The sequence below is a fragment of the Manis pentadactyla genome, chromosome 1 (assembly GCF_030020395.1).
Source record: "Manis pentadactyla isolate mManPen7 chromosome 1, mManPen7.hap1, whole genome shotgun sequence".
In the NCBI taxonomy this organism is placed as follows: domain Eukaryota; kingdom Metazoa; phylum Chordata; class Mammalia; order Pholidota; family Manidae; genus Manis; species Manis pentadactyla.
This window is the reverse complement of record NC_080019.1, coordinates 19,676,810-19,701,067: the sequence shown is the minus strand read 5'-3', so window position 1 is coordinate 19,701,067 and position 24,258 is coordinate 19,676,810. Positions and strand designations below refer to the sequence as shown.

General features: G+C 35.2%; 1 protein-coding gene across 2 annotated transcripts; it reads right to left on the bottom strand.

The window, feature by feature from the left end:
* Window positions 1–880: 880 nt before the first annotated feature.
* Window positions 881–23,524, bottom strand: TMEM184C (transmembrane protein 184C). Of its 2 annotated transcripts, none has more exons than XM_036888991.2 (11): window positions 23,441–23,524; window positions 22,802–22,975; window positions 15,512–15,642; window positions 15,385–15,421; window positions 14,427–14,632; window positions 6,702–6,776; window positions 5,515–5,608; window positions 3,745–3,857; window positions 2,513–2,612; window positions 1,883–2,054; window positions 881–1,661 (listed from the first exon to the last, which is right to left on the bottom strand). In XM_036888991.2, exons 2-11 carry the CDS (start codon window positions 22,922–22,924, stop codon window positions 1,396–1,398), a joined length of 1,317 nt encoding a protein of 438 aa, XP_036744886.1. In that variant the 5' UTR covers window positions 22,925–22,975; window positions 23,441–23,524; the 3' UTR covers window positions 881–1,395. The 2 variants fall into 2 exon arrangements, with proteins under 2 accessions (XP_036744886.1, XP_036744885.1); XM_036888990.2 differs by lacking the exon at window positions 23,441–23,524 and adding an exon at window positions 23,225–23,359.
* Window positions 23,525–24,258: the final 734 nt, after the last annotated feature.

The window sequence follows — 24,258 nt, the reverse complement described above, 5'->3', positions numbered from 1 at the left end:
GAGGGGTATTATGATTAGTACACATGGTGTGGAGGGGACCATGGGGAAGACAGTGTAGCACAGAGAAGACAAGTACTGACTCTGTGGCATCTTACTACACTCATGAACAGTGACTGCAGTGGGGCATGGGTGGGACTCGATAATATGGGTGAATGTAGTAACCATGTTGTTTTTCATGTGAAACCTTTATAACAGCATATATTAATAAGATCTTAATAAACAATAATAAATAAAAATAAAACACGATACTCTGATATGAAATGGATTTTGAAAAATAAACATATATCCTTGAAACTTAAAAAAAAGTTAAACATGATCTAATTGCATTGTGATTAGCAATTAGATTAAGTAACATATTTTTCTCAAATAGCACCTAATATCTTCTGACTGCAGCTTAATGGATAATTAAGACTACTCAGCCTAGATTTATGTCTGCTGACACCTTTAATAAGCACCGTGGAAAAGTAGGGTCCATTTCTATCACAAGTTTCTTTTGTATTCTTCTATATTCTGGTTAATTAACTTAATCTCAAAGTCATGGCTAACCTACTTACTAATCTATTAGCAATGTCAGATTTTTAGATTAATTTTTAGATTTTTATTTTTGTAACCATTAAATTTTTTTAAAAATTAAAAATTTTCAAATTAAGAATCTATTTTTCAAATTAGTAAGATTGTGTCCTAGGTATTTTTCCTAATAGGAATATAAGATATGTATATCTTTCATTGTAGGTATATCATCTTTAGCCCTAATAGAAATAAAGAATTTTTATAACAGCCCTTAAAATAATAAAGTAATGATAAAAATAATAGCCTTTAAAGAACTTTTTGTCAAAACCCAAAAAAAGGATTTATAAATGAGACAAAAAGTTGCAGAAAATAAATGATAAATTCTTATTTATTGAAGACATCCAATTGAGAAATAGAGAAGTAATTATCAGGTAAGCATATGGCACATGATAAAGTTCCACTAATTCATATTTCTCAATTATACTTTCTGCTAAATCCAGAGCATTAAATTCATGCAGCAGTGGTAGAAAGTGTTAATTTTTTTTTTTAATGTAACCCACTCTTCATAAAGCAATTTCCCAATTAGGAACATTTAGTCCACCCTCTTGATAAAGCAATTTAACATCAGGAACATTTAGTAGTCATTTTCTACCATTTGAGTATATAATACTCTAATGCTAAGAAATCAATCTAGGTCTAGGATATTCAGACAAATTGTGATATACAAAACTCAAGTTATATAAATCCAGTAGTTGTACCTGGCCTTTGCCTATCTTTGTGCTGAAATTTTCCATTTTTTATGGCTTGTCTCAAGCACAAAATCCTGAGCAATGGGATACCAGGTAATGAAGCAACATTGTAGTAGAACAGTTTACTTTGCACTGTTCAGGAGGCAACGGAGTTATCTGAACGTTCTCTTTTCTCTCCTGTAGTGTTATTACATATTTCATCAGATAAATTAGCTGTAGTAGGTGTAGTCTGGGGAGTCACAGTGTGTCCAAACCCTTGGTAGTGACCCATGGGTGAAGGTGGCACAGAAGAGGCAACAGAAATTGCATCTTGTGATGATGATGATAACAAGCTCGTATGTTCACTTTGATCTTGATCCTCAGGAAAAAATTTTTTCCTAGGATGTCCCATGACGGTCCTTCCTTTAAAGTAATTAAAACGGTTTCCAAGTTAGCTGAAAGTTATTCTTACCACACTAAAAATAAGTTCCCCCTCTGCCCTCCCCATCTGAAGAGCCTTTCTGTGGCACTGCTTTAAACAAAGTCTTTTATCTCTTAAATAGCTACTAAATTGACTATTAGGAGATTCAGTGTAGATCTATAATAACCTACCTATTTGGATGAATTAAATGGCTGATACTTACCAACATGCCTTACTTGTTCAGAAATATCATCCCGAATATCTGAAACATCCCACATGGCAAGAAAGGAATCAAAGCATGAACCCTCTTCTGCTTCTTGGACATACGGTTTATATGAGAAGGTGTAGTGATGAGCAATAGCAGCAAGGAACATCTCAATACAGATAATGAAGTCCTACAACATGAACAAAAACAAATCAGCCACCTTTGAGTTTAAATCTAGTTTCGTAGGTAAAGGAAAAGCTCTTTTCAAAAGTACTTCAGTTTTCATTAAGTACGTATATTCATTTTTCATTTTCTGAAATAATTATTTCTGATCTTTTCAAAATGAGAAAAAATGTGAAATAACTAAATCTCTACAACTTCAATCAAGTATTAACAAAGTACAATACATCTGCAATTCGCTGCCCAAGGACTGGGAGAACACAAAGATACTAAGAATAGCAAAATCTAAGTTCTACTCCTGGCTCTACAACAAATTACTATGTCTGACTTCTCTAGGTTCCCGTTGCCTCATGGGTAAAGTGAGGATAACAGCCCCATAACCTGCACACTGTCAGGTTTAGAAGAGAATATGTAAAAATGCTATTTTAAACAGGAAGGTTTGTTGAATTCACAGATAGGACTACTTACCTGGAGTCCTGTAGCCACAGCCTCTACAGTTTGCCATTCCCATGTATGCTTTTCAGAAATAACGCCAACTTTTACCAACAATGCAATAACTACTGCTTGCCTATATGTTAGGAAAAGGTAAACGCCAAATCTATATCAAGCATAAAATGAGCAGTTGTTTTAAAAATATGCCATTTAAAAAAGTTAACCCCCAGCACAACCTGTGGACCACCACCACTATGCTTTTACAGCAGTATCCTGAAGACAGTGTGTAATCCACATTAAATATATTTATTTGCTTTGTAAATTTACTCTTCTAACAGTTGCATCATGTGAATTTTGTTAATGTATTCTTAGAACTTCAGTACTCGCTTTATTCATCTGTTTTGAAAGTGCACAATTAGACTTTAAGTTCTTATACTATGCCTGTTATATACAGTAAGCATTAAAAAGGAAATAAAGGATAGATACATAATGCACATGTATTAATAGATTATTAAGATTATTTTTAAAAAACAGTTTGAAACCAGTCTTGTGTGAAATACTGCAACTACAGACAAACTCAGAAGGGGTCTGACTCCACAACAGAGACATACTGAGCATTTCAAGCAAATCTAGGGATACGACCACATGTGAAGTTTAAACAGCTAATAATGAGATAGATAAGCTTTCACAGTTACATACACAAAATACTCACTTGAATGTTGATAATAATGGTAGAAAAATTAGGAGCAACCTAATTTCTGTGGAGTTTTATTGTGACATGGGCACTAATTAAATCGTTCTGGGTGGAAGGATTTCAAAGATTTTTTTTCTTTTTGTATTATTTGTATATTGTTAAATTTGGTGTACTTGACAGGCCCCTATTACCCCACCCTGTACTAAGCTGGGATCAGGTATAGTTTTGCCTTTGGTTTTAAAATGTATTTTCACTGACGGACATATAGACATCATTAAATATTCTATATTTTTCTTCCAAACTGTAGAGTATTCTCTTATGAAAGGACAATGATTTAATGATTCCTCTAATGTACAGACATTTAGGTTGTCTCAAGTTTTCTTCCAAAAATGTTATAGTGACCATCTGATTATTTGTGAAAAACCAAGAAGGGCTAAAAGAATGGACTTTTTAAAAGGTATGTAAAGATATTTCAATTCATCTTCTGTATGAAGACTATTTTAAAAATCCTCCCTAATCAACAGTTTTATTGCTCTTTAGAAAATGGGAACATTTTAGAGAAAGCAACACTTACCAAAAAGAAACAAAAACCACTAGCTTTACACAAAGAAATTTGCCAACCGGTTGGATTGGACTCAGTTCTTCCTTCAGGATTTTATAAAACAGCAGAAGACAGTACATGGCAAACTAGAAACAAGATTGACAAACTTATTCAGAAAGAATAAAGACTGTAATAGCAATATTAAAGTTATAAACCAGAGACCTGGTACAGAGTAATGAAATGTCTCAGACAAAATTTTCTAGGCTTTATTATGCTATTTTAGATAAACAAGCTTTCACTGTTTACTGTGGATGAATACATATGACATGGAATTCCTCAGAAGAGATGTACAAAATCTTCCTGAAAATAGTTTAAGTGTTCACTTTCTAGGACCCATAAGAAAACAATAATGACTGCCATGAATGGAAGAAAAGGCTCTTATTCAGCCAAAAAAAAGCCGCATATCTATCTGTTTATTAATGGCTTTTATATACAAATTACCATTAATTTTACAAGGGTTGAGCTTACTAACTAGTCTATCTCGCATAACTATGCACATTACTTATAAGAACACATTAAATAAGTACCATTTCAAAAAAATTGTGGCCACAAAACCTGAAAGATTAGGCAAACAATTTCTGAGGGTAATATGCTAATCAAGCTGAACTTTTAAAAAATAAATGCTCAAGACTTACTGTTAAGCTAATTTTAGAAATCAGCCATAATAATCTAGTGTAGTATTGTATAGCAATAAACATCTTCCTTGAGGTTCACTTCTTTCCATTAAAATATTATAAATTGCTCATTTAAAATACCTTAGATTATGAAGTAGTAAAGAAAAGTAAAAAGCTGTTTCTAGTGCCATCATCCAACCATTTTTTTTTCATACATAAGGTTTTAACAGGTATCCTCACTAAATAAAAATTTTGTTGCCTGATTTTTTTTCCACTTAAAGTGTCTTACTTTTCTGTATGTTTCATAAGGATTATTTTTAAAACTGCCTATTTTGGCCATTGGAAGGACCTGTGTACATTTAGTCTCCATCACTGGACTGTTTCTAGCCTTTTGCCATTACAAATAATAGGCTTCATATACAAAGATATTGAAAGCAAAAAAAACGTCTGGCCATTTCATGGGGATACATTCAGATATGGAATTACTTGTTCCAAAAAATATGAAATGTGGGAAAGCTTTGACTACAAAGACATTTAATTTTTATTATAAACTTCTAAAGCCATGCATGTATGCCACTGCATCGAAACTTATTTTGCTGAGAGCATTAACTAAGGATTTTAAATAAAATGCTCATTCTTAAGTTGAAAGGATCAGATAGTTACATACTTATAGAATTTCAGTTTCTAGAACATTTAAAAATCTAGCATTCTCAATTTTCCTTTAATTCCAAATACATGAGAGAATTTTATTCTCCCATTTTTACTCAAATTCTGTACTGTCATATACAAATCAGACATTTCTCTTACTAAATATGCCTAGTATATATATTTTTTGTTTTGTTAGAAGATCACTGTGCTTTTACTTATAACATATTCATAAAACCATGCAATATGCACCTGAACCAAAGGAACAAACATGATCGATATGTCAAGGTATAAAATTACCAAATAATTAATAAAGATAATAGATATTTATTTTTGTATAAAAACATATGTCAGTTTCTTCAAGTTCTTCCTGTAAATCATATTTCAAAACTGAAAATAACTAAGCTTTATTCTAAAGAAACTTTCCTTAAGAAAACTTAGTTACAGAAACTAATTTAGTACAATAAGATGAATATTTACTTACTAATTGTGACATATTGTTTATTATAACCAAGTATGTCCAAGCATTTGAAAAACTAAAGTTTCCTTCATCGTATATACCAAGCAGCTCACAGATTCTAAAAAAATGACAAAAATGAGACTTTATGATTAACTAAATGAAATATATTTTAAAATAAAGCAATGACAATACTTATATTTAGAAATTTATTAAAAAGAACCTGCAGATAATCACTTTATTTTGGTCACAGAGGTGATTCAAAACTTACAACATTTTTCTGGAAATGAGTATTCCTCCAACTTGAAGTAAATCCAAAATAAGACATACACTGAACAAGAAAGGTTATTAATTAAAAAAAAAATTATGCCTAATTATCAAAAGCTTGATTATTAAAGCATATAATGCAAGTCTATAACTGCAACTGCAATGTTTTTCCCCCAAACTGTCTTACAGGTAAATTTTATAAAGATCCAGATCTAAGAATTAACTTACATGATTATCCAATTTCTAAACTGCATAGACATAAAGCATGCCTTCATAAATTAAGTGAATTATTCTTAATTCTAAGGTGAATGTCACAAAATAATTGCTAAGTCAATGGCAAAATAAAGAATTGAGTGGTTTTTTTCACCTTTCTTCCCATTCTCCCTCTGCAAACATGCAGAATGTTAATTATGATTAGCAGATGAAACATAAACAACCTGCTTTAAATTACTTGATGTTCTTAAGATACTTAGGGAACAGTATTACCAGGTAGCCTAATGATACACTATTGGAGCTCAGGTGTTAAGCCTCAACAGAATTTTTAAAAAAGAAAAATATGATTTCCTCCTCAGAATATAATACTCATATTCGAAGTTAACTATGTTAGAAAATAAAACTTAAATGAACCTAAAGTAAGTCTATTATTACTTCATGTAACAGATGTTCCTGGAAAGCAATGTGCACACTAAGTATTCACACAGAAAAGGAAGTATTTTTTAAATCTTTCCCAGAGAGCTCTAAAGAATGTTATTAAGAAGAATTCTGTGGTGATAGGCCTGTAAACGGTCACTTTATTTCATACAATTTAGGAAGGTTTCTATATACTGTTTTCATTAATAGCCTAGACCTGTGTTAAAAACAATTACTGCTCTTTTTTTTACTCAGTTGTACCCATTTAAGAGCCTGAGGATTAAAAAAAGTAAATAATTTAAGTTCTATGTACTTACAAAGCAACAATGGTGGTGAACGGTCTGACAACTGTGTACTGCAAGACACCCAGTTTGCACCTGAAGAGCAATACTCTGCCAAAGAGAAAGGACTCAGCATTTCAACCACTCATTTAAATAGTACGAGATTTTCCCCAAAGCCCCCCAACTAAAATGTCTTTGACAAATACCATCTTTATTTCCTTCAGTCATTCTCAATGGCAACTAGGGAAGAACATAGATGGTAGCAAATAAATTATTTCCATACTATTTTTTTAAATTATTTGACAACTATTTTCTGAAAGATCTCCCTTTCTGTGTACAGTCTCAAAGTCCTGTATGGAGCAACAGAGAACAAAACAAACAGAAGTGGGTCCCTGAGTGGAAACACTGAGTAACAGATGAATTACATGAATGCTGTATGTGAAAGTATATTTAGAATTATTACTTATACTTAGGATTCAGTTTCAAGTTTGGTATTTAAATATCATTCCAGAGACTGTTATTGACTAGATACCTTGAAGGGCAAAACCAATATTCAGCATGAAACAGTTTTTATCCTATTGCCTGGCTCACTCAGTGTAGGGGAAAACTCACCTGAGAGCCTTGTGGAAGTTTTCTTAAAAGACCAACTTGCTCTGAGGGCAAATGCTTATTCTGCACTCCTACCAGGAGAACTGGTTATCAATGTTATGTATTATTAATCCCCTAGCTTACGAATTACATCTAGACTGAGAGTCTGGCATACAGACCATGAGTTGCTATGTTACTAGGACTGAATAAAAAACTGTTGGGGTTTTCTGTGCTAGGGGGCCCTTTCTGTGCTGAGGTGGTTCACTCCCACTTAACATCTCAGAGTGCCCTGGGTGGTGGTGGGCTTTGGAGGTGCACTTGGGCTTGCCCCAAGGCCTCTTAGTGAGCATGCCCTGGCTCTACATGCTGTGCTTCCTTCCCATACCCTTTACAATGCCAAGTGAAGCTGGAGCCGGGTTAAACCTATAGTGTTCTTTCTATGAGCTGACTGTCAAACCAAACCTGAGACCACTAAGGTGACTACGCAGGTGGATTAAGCAGTCAATAGATACCTTTGAAAGCTGTGGAGAATTAATAAACTGGAAGATATATCTGAAGAAATTGCCAGAATGTAGCAAAAGGCTGAGACAAAAAGACAAATGTAAGAGAGTTACAAAGAACATAATAGAATCAGAAGGTCTGACGTATGTTGAGTTAAGGAAGAGAGAGTAAAGGAAAGTCAAAATCAGGAGAGATTACGGCTGAGAGGTTTTCAGAACTCATGAGACAGAAATCTACGGATTAAGGTATTCTGTAACTTAGCAGGACTAAAACCAAAAAAACAACCGAGATACTTGATAGTGAAACTGCAAAGCATCAAAACGCAGAGAGGGTCTTAAATGCTGTTGAAGACAGGTCACCTATAATGGAATGACAATCAGGCCAAAGGAGAGGCTATACACTAACAACGGAAGCCAGAATTAGTTAGAATAAAAATCTCTAAAATACATGGAGAAAATTCCTGTCTGAATTACATCCAGCAAAACTATCTTTCAAGAATGAGGGCAAAATAAAGATAACCTGTGGGTAAGTTATATCTGAGAAAATGTGACACTGATACACTGACACTACAGGAACTTTTAAGGTCCAGTACTTCAGAAAAACGAAAAGATCCCAGATAGATCTGAGATTGCAAGAGGGAGTGAGGAGCAAGTAAACTGTTAATAAGTGTAGTTAGATCTTCAAATGACTTCAAACAAAATTTATTAAAAAAAGGTGTGTAACTTTTAAGATTAGATTTTAAGTAGTCATGGTCAAAACTTACTCATTAGCCACATTAAGACTAGAAATAGAAACTATAACTTCTAAACTAGTAGTGAGAAAAAACTAGAGTAAGAAAAACAACAGCAGAAGAATGTAATCAACTACCACTGGGCTCTGGAGTCGCACCTGTAATCAAACACACCGATAAAGCTGCAGTGAAAAATATGCATTCCATAATAGGTATAACAGTCACACTAAAAGCAGAAATAACTGAAGACTATAGAGTTCTGCCACTAAATGAACTATGAAGAAGCTTTTGGTTTGTAAGGTTTTTTTTTAAAATTTTACAATTGTAAATAGGAATCATAGACCTATATTTATTAAAAGTTAATTGAGTAACCAAATATATAAATTAAATCAATTCAATAAATTTATAGTATAATTTATTTATTAAATAGTATAAGTATTTACTATTTATAAAACAGATTTGTTTGTTTACATTTGTATTCTTCAAATGTTTGAAAAACCTTAAAATTACTAAAATTTTTACGAAATAATTAGGAGGACCCTCTGGAACTTCCTCTCTCAAGGTATTAAATGAACATTTACATGTTAAAAAAGGGCTAAATGCAATGTGGATTACTGGACTGGATACTGGAACAGAAAAAGGACATTAGTGGAAAACCTTGGGAAATGTGAAGAGTCCGCAGGTAATATACCAATGTTATTTCTAAGTTTGTCAAAGGCACCACGATTGTAGAGGATGTTAATATTAGGGGAAGCTGGATGAAGGGTATACTGGAATTCTGTCTAGTCTTTGAAACTTCTCTGTAAATTTAAATATATTCCAAAATAAGTTTATTAGAAAGTATTCAATGAGAAAAGGAAAGAGACGGTGAGACGAACAGAAAACAAAAACATGACAAGATTATAAACGAAGTGATGGACTATCAGATTAAACTTAAAAAAAGTGACGCACCTAAAACATGGAAAGGATGCAAGTAAAAGGCAGAGAAAGATATTTCAGGCAAATACTAAACAAAGGTAAAGTGGGATAACTTAATATCAAACAAGATTACTTTTTTAAGACAAAAAAGATTATCTGGAATAGGAACAGCATCAAAATACATATTTAAAAAAAACCTGACAGAACTACAGGAAGAATTTGACAAATTATCAATGACAGAATTTAAATATCTTTCAGTAACTGATAGAACAAGTAGCCAGAATTAACACAAGTATGGAACTACTGAATAACACAATAAAGTAAGATTGGTCTCTGGATGTGAATATAACACAGCCACTCAATATAATATCACATTCTCTTCAAGCACACAGGGAACCTTTATAAAAGCTGATCATATACTAGAGGGCATGAAACAAATCCTAACCAATTCCAAAGACTGTCTCATACAGAGCACATTTTTTTATTGCAATGGAAATAAATAAATAAAAAACCAACCCCCAGGCCTCCAGTCATTATGTTTGGAAATTTAAAAATACTCCAAAATAACTCAACTGAAGAAGGAATCAATAGGAATTAAAAACCTTAAACTGGATAACAAAAATATTAAATATAAAAACTGGGATTCATGTCGTGATGGATGTTAACTTTTTGTGGTGATCATTTTGCAACATATATAAGTATCAAATAATATGTTGTACAAAAGACTAATATATTTTTTGCCAATTATATCTCAATTAAAAAAACAAAACTAGAATTCAGTGAATGTAGAACTCAGAGGGAAATGTAAAGTTTTAAAAGCAATATTAAAGAAGAAAAAAGGCTATAAATTAATGAGCTAAGACTCCAACATGTTAGGAAAAGAACATAGTAAACCAAAGAAATGGCAGAAAGGAAATAAAAACAGAGCAGAAATTAAAATAGAAAACAAAGTAGAAGAGAATCAACAAAGCCAAAAGTCAATACTTGAAAAGACTAGTAAAAATAGGCAAACTTTTGACAAGGCCGTTTAAAGAAAAAATAAAGATACGACTATTAGAAATGGAAAATAAAGGAGGAATGAGGACAGATCCAACAGAGATTAAAAAGATATAAACTAATATCTGACAATACATTTTAAAACTTTGTCTATTCTAATTACTAAAAACTATAATTAAAAAAAAAAAAGATTCCAGAAGCAAAAAGCAGCCTAAATTGTTCTGTAATTATCATCTTGGAAAGAAGAGTCCAAGTCTAACCTTTCAAGGTATACTACACAATCTCTTCCCGTGTGTACAAATAAAAGGCAGTAATTCCACTCAGGCAGTATGACCTTGATATGAAAACCAGGCAGGGTCAGCATAAGAAAGGAAATTTATAGTCTAATCTTATTCATGAACACAGATGTAAAAATTCTACAAAAAATACCAGCAAACTAATCTTGTGATGTAGAAAAGCAGATGACACATTGTAACTACTTTAAAATTATCCTTGAAATGCAAGGGGATTTTAACATTAGAAAAGCCATTAATCTAATAAACTACATAAACAGGTTAAAGGTGAAATGTCATGATCATCTCAATAGGTACAGAAAAAGCATTTGATGACATTGAATCATTTACTTACGATTAAAAAATCTTCACACACTAGGAATAAAATGGAGCTTATTGAACCTGATAAAAGATACCCTCAAAACATCTTTAGAAACATCAAATTCAACTGTGAATTCTCTAGGAACTCTTTTTAAGATCAGGACTGATGCAAGAACGTCTAGGGACACTCACCAGCACAGTGAGAAGACAGAAATGTATGGAATAAAGACAGGAAGGCAAAGAAATCCCTCATTTGAAGAGGACTTTTCATAAATCTACAGACTAAGGATTTAACAAAATTTTTGGATGTAAGATCAATATGCAAAAACCAATTACCTTCCTATACAAGGGCAGCAATTAATTAAAAAAACATACCATTTATAGTAGCAATAAAACATAAGATTTTATAAAGTCAACAAAAGATGTACAAGACTGATGAGAAAAGTAAACTTTATTAAAAGATAAATGAGCTGGATTAAGTAGAAAACAAAACCATATCCACAGAAAAGAAGACTTAAAAAATCATGAAAGCTGGCAATAAAGACTGAATTCAATTAGACTAAAAAATTCCAACAGGTTTTTCAAACAACTTGAGAAACCAATTCTAAAATTCATATTTAAGAGCAAAGACCCAAGAATAGCCAAGAAAACTGGGTTGGGGCACTTGCCCTTCATATTAAGGCTTATTAATAACCTATAGTAGTTAATGCATGGAATTGGTCTTGGGACAGAAAAGTTAACCAATAAAAGAGAAAAAAAAAAAAGACCACCAACAGATCCATACATATGGAAACACATATGGCAGAGATGGCAATATATAACAGTGAAGAAAAAGGGGGAGAATGGTGCTGTAAGTTAGACAATGGAATCAAATGAAATTGCATTTCTACCTCACACAACTATATATAAAAATCAGCAAGTGTTTGTAAGTCTTGGTGGGAAAATTTTGAAACATTTAGAAGAAAAGCACAGGAGAATGTTATGATCCTGCATTGGGAAGAACTTCTTGAACAAAACACGAAAAGTACTGACTATAAAATAAGATAAATTCGATTATATAAAAATTCAAAACTTTCATTTATCAAAAGATATAACGAAAGTGACAAAGCATGTCAAAAACTGCAAAAAGAAATTTTTAACACATATTAAAGAATTAGTATCTAAATATATAAAGATGTCCTATAAAGACACAAGACAGACAGGTGGACAGCCCATTAAAAAAATGAGAAATAGAAACAAACATTTCTTAGTAATGGAAACACAAATGGCTAGTAAATAAGAAAAGCTGCTCAACCTCATTAGTTATCAGGGAAATCCAAACTAAGACTGCAGTGATATACCATTTTATACCCTCTTGGTAAGCAAACATAAAAAAGTCTGGGTGAGGATGTGGTTCAATTACAAGTACTTTATACTGCTGGTGGGACAGTAATTTGGTACTGCCACTTCAGAAAACAATTTACCACTAATAAATTGAACAAAATATAAAGACCTAGCATATCCACTACTACGTATAAACCCTAGACCAACAGTTCTCAGTGTCTGATTTGATTTAGTGGTCCGTGACCCCAGCTTTAAAAACAAAAGGGAGGAAGGATATACATGCTAAAGATTAGTACTGTTTCATGAAAACACTTGTTTCATAAGTGTACTAAATCATTAAGTGGAATGTTTTCCTTTCTCTCATGAACATACACAAAATTTAATGTTCATTAAAAAGAAAACTTGTGCTACATTACCCAAAAAGCAGACTTAGTTTTTATCATCTAATGACTGCAAACTTGCCATGCCATTTGCATTTTAAGATCAAAACATTATACTGAATTAGCCTAAACAGCAATAGCCAGACTAATTATCAGATATGTAACACGTTATCTAATAGAGGGAGACTGGCAACCTAAAATGTATTTATATACAAGAGAATGAGAAGTTTTATTATTACTAAAACCACACCCCTAAACCACAGGACTTTGGTAAACAATGTCTTTTCAAAGGAAAGAAAATCTTAGTTATAGTTATGGATGCACTGCTGACATTATTTAGGCAGCATTTGTCAGAACTCAAAAGTCTCAAAAAATGAAATCAACACAGAGATTTAACAAGAATAAATGTAACTCCCTGCATAGTTAGGGACAAATCAATTGCACAAGCACAGAATAGGGGAATTTTGACCAGCAGTATCTTTTGAAAAAGGTTTGGGGTTTTAGTTGAACACCAGCTAATTAGAATGAGCCAGTCGGAAAAGACAGCTGGAGCTTCATCTAAGGTTCTCTATTAATAGGAAAGTCCTGATCAAAGCCAAGCCATCATCATCATATTTACTGACTACTGCCATCTCTTCCAGCCTTGCCCACTTCCAGGTAAGGGTACAAAGAGCACAGTAATATGCATCCTCATCTGACAAAGACTCTCCTTGACCAAACTTTAGACAGGGCTCCTCTGAGCCTTCTTTTCAACCAGGCATCATTCTTGGATCTTTGCCTGCCTAAGTCAGTGCAAGCAAGGAATCCGCTAAACCATCTGCCCTTACCTTTGATATCCAATTACCTAAGACACCTGGTCGAACTCCTCATCCCTCACTGGGTGTTTAAGTACCTGGCCTACCTTTGCAAGCAAGAATGTCCTGTTAGGCCAGTTTAAAGAGAGTATCTACCTTTGATGTCTCCTCTTAGTAATTTCTATCCAATGACCACCTCAGTCTGCTCACTGGCTATAAATCTCTATTTGTCCTTGTATTTGGAATTGAGCACAATTATCTCTCCTGCTTCTCCAGCCTACATTAGTTTTTCCTTACGATCCTTTCAGTCTGCTGTTTTTTTTCCTTCGTAGCTTTTCCTAAAATAAATAACTATATCATTTGTCTTTACTTAATTCCTAATCCTCCTAACCAAACTGTAAATTCCATCAGTTCATGTAGTAGGTGTAATGTTAGCTTCAACTGAACTTTTCTGTCTGTATTTTCCCTTACTGTCTTGCATGAATGTATAGTAAGGCCAACTAACCAATTACAAATTACTATAATAAACAGTGCTAATTGTTGCTATTTCATATCATATGCTGTTTCTGCACCTACACTATCTTCTCCCCAAGTCTCAGACCTGATCTTGCTCTTTACTAGCTATGTGATCTAGAGTAATTTAATCTCCGTGGACCCTGGTTCCCAATTATAAAAGGGTGATTAAATGATTTCTAAGATGTTTCTCCTCACAATATTTTAACTTTTCTATTTAGGATGGGTAATGTAAAAGACACTAACTTCTATGTATGGATTATAAAAACGTGTTTTGTTAGTTTTCCAACTTGGCTATGAACTATGAGTCTTAGACTTTTTGTCCTACTCACAGTATTTAACACATGCTTTGCAGAGAACTGATACTTAAAAATTCTGCTTAAATAAAACCAAAACATAAAAGAATTAAAACCAAACATACGTACTCTCCCATAGTCCATGGTGGACAGCAACATAAAGGAGGGAAATGTTTCTGCTGATCTTTGGCCTCAAGGATTAATACCAGATTTGGATACCGGTTAGTTAGATAATTGGTAAGAAATCCCATGAAGTTGTAAATGACATAAGCTTCATAACATTCTCTGCAGGTATCCACATATATTGCAATGCTAGGATATTTCAAAGCTATCCACTACAAAAAAGCACAGATGTTAAAAATAGTTGCAGCTAAGATAAAATGAATTACCAGTATTAATTCATGGTACTCACAATAAGCTAAATTTAAAACTTGAGATGTCTTGTTACATACAAAAAATTTTCTAAAATTTATCATTATGATGGCTACCAGACAATCTATGAAATGAATTTTTAAGAGCAACACACATCTTGGATACTGGCAAACAAAAACATTCATGTTCGGGGCTAAATAATGAATATGAAGAGAGAAGTTAAATTATATACTTGGGGTCCTAAATATAATCTGAAAATTTTCTTGACATGATCAAAGAAAATGCTGTTAAAGACATTTCCTTGCTATTTAATCAAATTAAAGGAAAGCAGCCATCAGTAACAACTGCATGTGTTAGAATCCATTGGAGAAGAAGGGTTTTTTTTTTTCCACTGGTCCAAATAAAAAATTTAATAAATAAAATGGCTAATAATGTAATTTAAATATTACATTATTTAAAAGACTAAGAGCTACTCATCTGAAATATTAAGATTACAAAGAAAACAGTTATAGATTTTTGAAAAATTAAAACATCTGCCGTTTCAGTTGTCATACTATGTATTCTTTATCAACATTAAAAACAAGCGAACATTTTCACTTTTCTTACTAATCTGATGCATTGCTGCCAAATAACATTCCATTTCTTTAAGCATTTTGTAAGTATAATTAGTATCAAACAAGTTCTTAGTTAATGAAATAAAATGAAACATACTTACACTATCTAAACTGTATATGGGTACCATCCAAAGAATCCTAGAAGCAAAACACAAATTAAAAATGTCTTACATCATATTTATGAAATAAGCCAACAAAACACTAACATCAAAATATGTTAACACTTACCTTATTATTGGTTTCTGTAGTTCAGGTTGTGTATAATGCACTAAATGTTGCAATATCCCCCAGAGTGATATAGGTATGGTCAACAGCAAAAAGATAACAGCAATAAACCAAGCCTTGGTGTGGATTCCAACCTTAAGAGGTAAAAAACAAAGTTAGTATAAATTCTCTAATATTAAAACAAAAGAGCTAATCAAGTACTTTTATTTCTCAAATTTTCATTTGATTATTAATGAGGCTTGATATTTTCCAAATGACTCATGGCTTTTTAAATTTACCCTTCAGTACAGCTTGTGATTTTGCAGAGGGTTGGGGCACATTTATCCTTGTGGAGTCAAGCATTTTTCCTCATGGGGCCTTTTGTAATAGCACTGTATGCATTAAGGATTATTAACATCATAAACTACAAATAAATGAAAGGATATTCCATGCTCATGGATTGGAAGAACACTGTTAAAATGTCCATACTACCAAAGCAATTTACAGATTCAATGAAATCCCTATCAAAATACTAATAGAATTTTTCACAGAACTGGAATGAGGAACCCTCAAATTTGTATGGAACCAGAAAAGACTCCAAATAGCCAAAACAACTCTAGGAAGAACAAAGCTAGAGGTGCCACACTCCCTGGTTTCAAACTATGTTACAAAGCTACAGTAATCAGAATAGTATGGTACTGGCACAAAAACAAACACATAGGTCAATGGTACAGAATAGAGTGCCCAGAAAAAAACCTACACATATAAGGTCAATTAATCTGTAATAAAGGAGGGAAGAATATATAGTGGGAAAAAATCATTCTTTCAATAAATGGTGCTGGGGAAATGGGACAGCTACATACAAAAGAACAAAATCGGACCACTATTTTACACTATATACAAAAGTAAATTCAAAGTGGATTAAAGACTTGCATGTAGGACCTGAAACCATGCAACTCACAAAAAACATAGGTGGTAAGCTCTTTGACATCTGTCATAGCAATTTTTTTGACCAGTCTCCTCAGGCAAGGGCAATAAAAACTAAACAAATGGTATTATACTAAACTAAAAAGCTTTTGCACAGTAAAGAAAACCACCAACAAATGAAAAGGCAAACTACTGAATGGGAGAAGATATTTGCAAATCATCCATCCCAAGGGGTTAATATCCAATTATGCAAAGAATTTACATAACTTAAAAATAAAACAAATCCGACCTGTTTAAAAAATGGGCAGAGAACTTGAACAGACTTTTTCTAAAGACATATAGATAGCCTACATGCAATGAAAAGATGCTCAATATCACTAATCATCAAGGACATGTGAATCAAAGCCACAATGAGATATCACCTCACACCAGACTGGCCATTATCAAAGAGACAAAAAATAAATGTTGGTGAAGATGTGGAGAAACCCTAACTCACTGTTGGTAAGAATGTAAACTATGTGACCACTATGGAAAACAGCATGAAGGTTTCTCAAAAAATGAAAAATACAACTATTATATTATCTACCAATTCTATTCCTGGATACCTATCTGAAGAAATGATAAACATCAATCCAAATATGCACTGCTATGTTCACTGTAGCATTATTTACAATAGCCAAAATATGGAAGCAACCTAAATGTCTACTGATAGATGAATGGATAAAGAAGATGTCTGTGTGTGAGTGGGGGTGGGAGGGTGGGGTATACAAACATTCACACAATGGAATATTACTGAGTCATAAGAAAGTGTGAAATCTTAGTATCTGTGACAATATGGATGGACCTACAGGCTATTATGCCAAGTGAAATAAGTCAGACAAATATCACGTGATTTCACTTACATGTGATATCTAAAAATAAAACAAAACAGAAACAGACTCATAAATACAGAAAACAAGCTTTTGGTTATCTGAGGAGGAAAGTATTGGGAGGTAGGCAAGATAGGTGGAGATTAGGAAATATAAACTTTCAGTTATAAAATAAATATGTCATGGGGATGTAATGTACATCATAGGAAATATAGTCATTAACATTGTAATACCTTTGTATGGTGACAGATGGTAACGACTTATTGTGGGGACCACTTCACATGTATAAAAATACTGAAACACTATGATATATAACTAAGACTAATTAGATACTGTATGTCGATTATACCTCAATAAAAAAATTTACATCATATTATTTCAGCCAGCTTGTTATTTGCCTTTTATATTTGATTATTGTGTCTGGTGATATACAGGAGTTTGAAAATTTTCTGCAAGTCAAACCTAAAAATCTTTTATTGGTTTATTCCTTTGCTTTTATGTCTGAAAAGTTAGAAAAACGTACCTACATTTTCTGCAAAGTTTATTGTTACCCGATAGGATAGTAGAACATTTAGTGAATGTTGACTACCTGCCTGATACTTTTGCTAAGTTTTTTACATGCATTGTCTTTTAACCTTCCCCTATAAGTAACACCATAACTACTGTCCAAGCAAACTGTATTCATATATGCTACCCCCTTTACACACAACAATATCAACTCAGGATATTACATTTTAAAAAGCTCTAATTTATTTTTTAGGGCAGTATTGATCAATAGTTTATCCTTTAAAAGCTCTATTTCTATAAATGTACTTTGTCTCATTCCAAAGGTAGAGTTGAAGTAATCCACTCATTTTCTGGTAAAAAAAGTTAATTTGAATTTCTATTTTATTTGAGGGGCCATAGAAATGAATTTTATGCTAACTTGTACTCTTGCCTTGAAGTGTGAATCCTTTAATTCTTTTTAAAAAAGTGCAAATATTAACTTTTAAAGGAAAAAAATGGCAAAAGGCAGGCATTTATTTTTGATACCTGAGGAAATAGAACCAAAGTTCACAACTTCTAGTTTTACTATTATGAACAAGATTTTTTTTCATCTCGGGTCAAAGATTAAAGAAGCAGAAAAGTGTAGAGAACAAATGTATTTCTACAACGATGAATTCTACACTAAACTGTATGGGAAACTTAAAAACAAATATAAAAGTCTTGGTGAATAATGGAGATTAATCAAAGCAAAAGTGAAAAGCCAGTATGTGGAGTGAAGACTCTAAAAGGAATGTTCAGGCAATTATTTCCCAGGGATTTCTGCTTGGCTCAATTTCATTTAAAATTGAGTATTCATTTTAGTGATGACCTAAAATACCACCACCACCACCACCACCACCACCACCACCACCACCACCACCGGCATATTCTAGCAATAACTGTAATAAAGAAGCATATTTGAGATATTCTCCATTATACGGTGATCATTAAGAACAGTATTGCCAAGTAATTTCAATGCCCACATTTGTTTTTATGATTGCCTAAGTACCAAAAAGTAGAACGTGATGGTAGACTTAAGAGAAAAATGATGTGTTTGTGATCAACAAAGGCCAAGCATTCTCAGTGTGCTGTAAGCAAGGAATTGTTTTCAAATGATCATAAAACAAGTGACTGGAGAATTGAGTCATTTCAGTATAGGGATGCCAAATTAAAAAAATCTTGCATCATAGTTAGTACCATTTTTATACTGCAAGTGGTAATTTAGTTTCAGAAAAAACATCACCTGTCCACATTAATGCCATTAATTTGAATCACTGGTTTTATAGGTGTTTTGGTTTTGAGCTATATAAAAAGCTATATGCATAAGAAATTTAACCTATTTTATGTGTGTACATATTTATTTAACATTTTAAGAAGTCAACTCTAGGTATGTGTAGAAATTAATGTAATCATTACATTTATTTTAGTTGACATTTATCTCAAAATTATTCACACTTGAGACACTGTGATATAAGGATACCACTGACATCATTAAACTTAGCCAGGAGTAGGATTTTTTGGCTCACAAAACAAGGAGATAAAGTAGCACAGTTTTTTTCCAAAGGTAACTTGAAGAAAAGTAGAGAAGAAAGAAAGAACAGCATGCAGGAGTAAGGTAACTAACTGTTTCTCAGCCAAATGCTTTCAAAGCAGAGAGTAGAGAGGAACAGGCGAATGCTTCCTGGGCCCCATCTTCCTGAGGAGAAGAGAGAAGCATTTACACAGGGCAGCGCTTGGGGTGTAAGGATGAGTGGGGCAGGGTAGTGACTTTGGAGCAGTGTGACATCACGTGTGCACTTAACTTACTTCAGTTACACATGCTCAGTCAAGAAAGGGATAAGAGAGAGAGTTTAAACGGTGCAGATGGGCATCCTGACATTTGTGGGTATGAGAAGGGCTCTATGAATCTCCTGCTTTCTATGATCCCTGTTCCCACTGACTTCTCACTGACCTGTGAGCACTGTGATTCTAGTGTTTAAAGACATGTATTTTTCACAGAAAACTGTTCTCGACATGTCAATACTTTATCTAGTGCTCAAGCAGAACTTTGCCTTAGGTGTTCACCTGAGAATCTAACCCCCACTAAGATGCTACTCCACAAGAAAAAAGAGCTGCTGCTCCAACGCAACAATGGTGATACTTAAAAACAAGAGTGGTAATTAGGGTGTACTAAGCACCTACTCTGTGCCAGGCATGGTGTTCAGCATTTCAGATACATGAACTCATTTAGTGAATAATGATGAAGAGAATAAGGATTTATGTATATTTTTCAGCACAATGTCACCTTAGCCACTTAAGGATCCTTCTCAGGTTTCACATCTACAAATGAGGATAAGTCCTATGCTTCAGGGTTTTGAAGATGAAATAACAGTATACCTAAATCTTGGGACTCTAGTTAGTGTCTCTAATCTCAGAAACAAACATAGCAAGAGGCGGGGAAAAAAAGCCCTTCCTTAATTCCACACTCTTACCACAAAAACTTGTCTTCACATCCTGTTCCACTTCTTTACTCCACATTGATTCTTCAAACAACTTTCTCCAGTTTCAGCTCTTACAACTCCACTGAAACCATTACTAGGATCACAAGCTCTTATCTCTTCAAAATGGGACATCTCAGCAGCCCCAGACATTGTTCCCTGCTTTGCCCTCTTGAAACCCTTTACTGTTACGGCTTCCAAGACTGCACTCTCCTGGCATTCCACTCCCCGCCTGGCTAATGCTGCTTTCTGATAAGTGCCTATACTTTCTCGACTTGACCTCTAAATACTGGTGCCAGGTCCTCAACCTTTTCTTCTTCTTCTTCCGCTTCATAATCCTCATCCATCCTTACGATTTAAAACACCGTCACTGCTCTAACAGCACCCTCACTTATATCTGCAGTTCAAACCTTTCTGAGCTCTATACTTGCACATCTAGCTGCATATCTGACATGCCTGTCTGTCTCTCATGTATCTCAAACTAAATGCTTTACCCTGCTCTTCAAGACACAGACCTAAAGTCATTCCCGGTTTCTCCCTTTCTCTCATTGCTTCTCCTCCCCAATCCAATCCATTGACAGGTCCTGTTTCTTTACTTCCAAGGATACCTAAAATTCAGTTTTCCATCTGTAAGTCACTGTAGCCCAGGTATCCATGACTTCTTAATGACCATAAAGAGCTTTTTAAATTCCCTACACTTCCACTTAATTTTCCAAGTTGGTGGAGTGGTCTTTTGAGGGCACTAAGACTGCCCTGCCTGTTCATTTCTTAGATTTTGGTTTCCTCCACAGCATTTCTTACAATTTATTTTACCGATTTTTGTTGGCTGTGTTTGTCTCCACCACTAAGTTCCACGAAGGCAGGTGACGTGTTTGTCTCTCTCATCATACAGAACACAAGCCTGATCTATCACTGGGACCAAATAATCATTTATTAAGTATCAGACATTTGGGCAGAAGATCCCAAAGTAAGATACATATTGTGTTAGGTGACAGTGAGTCCTAGGAAGAAAAATGAAGCAGGGAGTAGATGTGAAGAGTTGAGGAAGAGAAGCTTGCAGCTTTTAAACAGGGTAGCTGGGTGACATTTGAATGAAGATCTGAAGGATGTAACGGGATGAGAGTGCCACCTGGGGGAAGGGCATGCCCTGAAAGGGGAACATTTAGTGCACAAGCGGCCTTAGGAGGGAGCTCAAACCGCATGTTTGAGCAAGGTGAGTGTAGGGAAAGCCCAGGAATTTAAAGTCGGAGGGGACTGCAAAGGGGGAGGTGTCAATGATGGGCCTCGGTGATGAGTTAGGGATCCTGGCTTTTTACTCTGGGACTAGGAGTGACTGGAAAACTTTGAGAAGAGGACACAAATAACGTGACTTATGTTTTAACTGGATACTTTGGCTGGCGTGTTGAGAATAGTCAAGACATGAAGAGAATTTGGCTCAGGGTGTTAGCAGTGGAGACTGCAGATTAAAACTGTCCTTAAATGTTGGCACTTAAAAACTACAGCTGAAACTAACAACTAAGAGAAGTCTTAAACTAGATGGATATTATACTTATTATGACCCATAGAAGTAGTTCTTATATCGTACTCCGAAGAAATACTTCAAAGGAAGAAATCCTTATTTGTATTAGGATGTCTAAACTTGGATTTTGGTAGGCAAATTATGGAAACAATAATATCTAACAAATGGGAAATGGTTAATGTAGTAGACTATTATATTAACATTAAAAATAACTGTATGGACTATGCCAATGTGGGAAAGTCAACAAAAACAATTTAGTGACCATAAAGAAAAAAAAAGTATATTAAATACATTTTAATTATGCAAAAATCATTTTCATAATAAAAGGCCTACAATAGCCATGCCCTTGTCATAGCTCTTGTGAAATAGGTGTTTCTAAGTAAAGTAGTTCCTGGTTTTTTATTAACTTCTAATTTATAGGTCATCATACTATTTTTATAGTGTTTACCTTGGGGTCTTCCAGCCTGTAGTACTTTACTGATGTCATAATAAGAATATGACATCAAAAAATATACAAGGGACTTTTTGCAAAACCTTTGTTGGTTAACAGTTAATTTCTAAAGTAAAAACAAACAACAAAATTAAACCACCTAGAATCCTTTAATTCAGGAAGCTAGTTAAATGCAATAAAATTCAGTGCATGGTTTTAAAGGCAGTTTATTTGAACTAGTTAAGGTCAACATCTGACCAGATCAGATCTGAGGAATAAAGTCACCTTACTTTCAGGGAACTGATGAATACTTGGAAAACAGCGCTCTTCTAAGCAGCTATCTTAATACACGTGAACTATTTTCTCGCCCGGTCCTACCTCCACCTGTAGCATACTTGAAAAATCATGAACCCGAAACCAGACAGCTTATGTCCTCAAACTATACTCATTTCCATGACCTGGTTTTCAGGATATCAAGTCTGGGTCATCCAGGGCAAAAACAGACAACCTTAAATGTGCAGGGCGAAAGAAGAAAGGGTAGAGGCCGACGCTGTAGGACCGTCTTACCTCCAGTTTCTGTAATTCCCACACGCACAGGGGAACGGCCACCACTATGGACACCAGGTAGATGACCACCGCTAAAGGTCGAATCCACTGTCTCCAGTTCCTCCAGGTACAAGTGCAAGGCATGTTTCCGCATAAATCAGCTCCGAGTAGCAAGGGAAAAGAGCTCGAAGGAGACTGTAAAGGGGAGCCCTGTTCTTTGGCTGTCCTGTCAACTCGCCTACTACGGAGGAAACAGCTCCTGGGCTGGGGACTTTACCAGCAGCAGGAGCCGCCTCCTCGGCCCACGCTGTGCTTTCTGCTGCTGCCCCGCCTGCGGCCGCTCGGGGTGCTACCAGGGAGCCGCGCGGGCAGCATCCCGTCGTCCCCACCCCGCATCCATCCAATCCCCCGCGGGGAATCCGCGGGCGGAGCCGCTGCTCTCACCTGGGGATCGCCCAGAGCTCTGCCCGCACCATAGCCCTGGGAGCGGCGCCGACCGGGACCGGCCTCTAAGGACCCCGCACAGTCCGGTTCTGCCCCGGTGCTGCCTGCCCGCTCGCTCTTTTCCTGGGCGGTGGAGCTCCCTCCCACGCTCTTTTTCTCCTGGGCGTCTCTTCGCCCGATTTTACCAAAAGCCTGGAGGTGAGGAGTCAAACCCACCAGCCCCGCGGACTTCCTGACTTTCTCCCACGGGACATCCCCGCCACGGAGGAACCCAAGGCCAAGCCAGAGCTTCCGCTTCCGCTCTCCGTCTGAGGCTGATGATTCGTCGGGAGGGGCTCGCCCCTTCCGGCTCGCTTCACACTCTGATTGGTCACTGTGGCCAGGTTAGAAGGTTGGAAGCAGAGGTGGGATGGAATGGCTGTAATCACGGCAGGGTATCCCATTGGCCTTTGAAAAGGATCTGGAAGCTCTAAGAATTGTTTGAGAACACTTGGGGAAAGCTTACTACATTCGTCTGCTGACTGTATTCCAGCTTTAAGAAAGCCTGGGTAAGAGGGAGTTACCTTAGAGTTGAACCCCTTTCTGCACGAAATATCTCCCCTTCTCTCTGGGATTGGATGGGGAGCCAGCTGGATCAAGAAGACAGAGAAGAGTGGAAAGAGTCGGCTTAGTTTTCTGTCAGTTGCCAGAACCTAGGGGTAGGCCTCTTACTTATCTCTGGGCCCTCGGGGAAAAAAATTCTAAAGAGCTTAATTTTAGAAGCAGCAGTAGTGTAGGATACTAAGCTTGGTCTCGGACTCAAAAAGATGCTGCTAAGCATGTTAGATAGCAACACAGCACCCACCACCTGAGGATTTCTGAGGAATGACGCTATGGATAAGGAGGCCTACAGTATTACACCCAGCCTGGGATTCTCCCAGAGGCCCTGAGGGAATGTTACCTTACCTCGTGTCATCTGTCTTAGCCAAAATCCGGAGCTTAGTGTCTACAGCCCTCTTCCAAATACTTAACGACTCCATTTTGCAACCTGGCCT

Coding starts and splice junctions, on each gene's coding strand:
- TMEM184C (XM_036888991.2), bottom strand. CDS start 22,924: ATGCCTTGCACTTGTACCTGGAGGAACTGGAGACAGTGGATTCGACCT. Junction 14,633..15,384: donor CCATATACAGTTTAGATAGT/GTAAGTATGTTT, acceptor GCTTTTTTGTAG/TGGATAGCTTTGAAATATCC. Junction 3,858..5,514: donor TAAACAATATGTCACAATTA/GTAAGTAAATAT, acceptor TCTTGTTTCTAG/TTTGCCATGTACTGTCTTCT.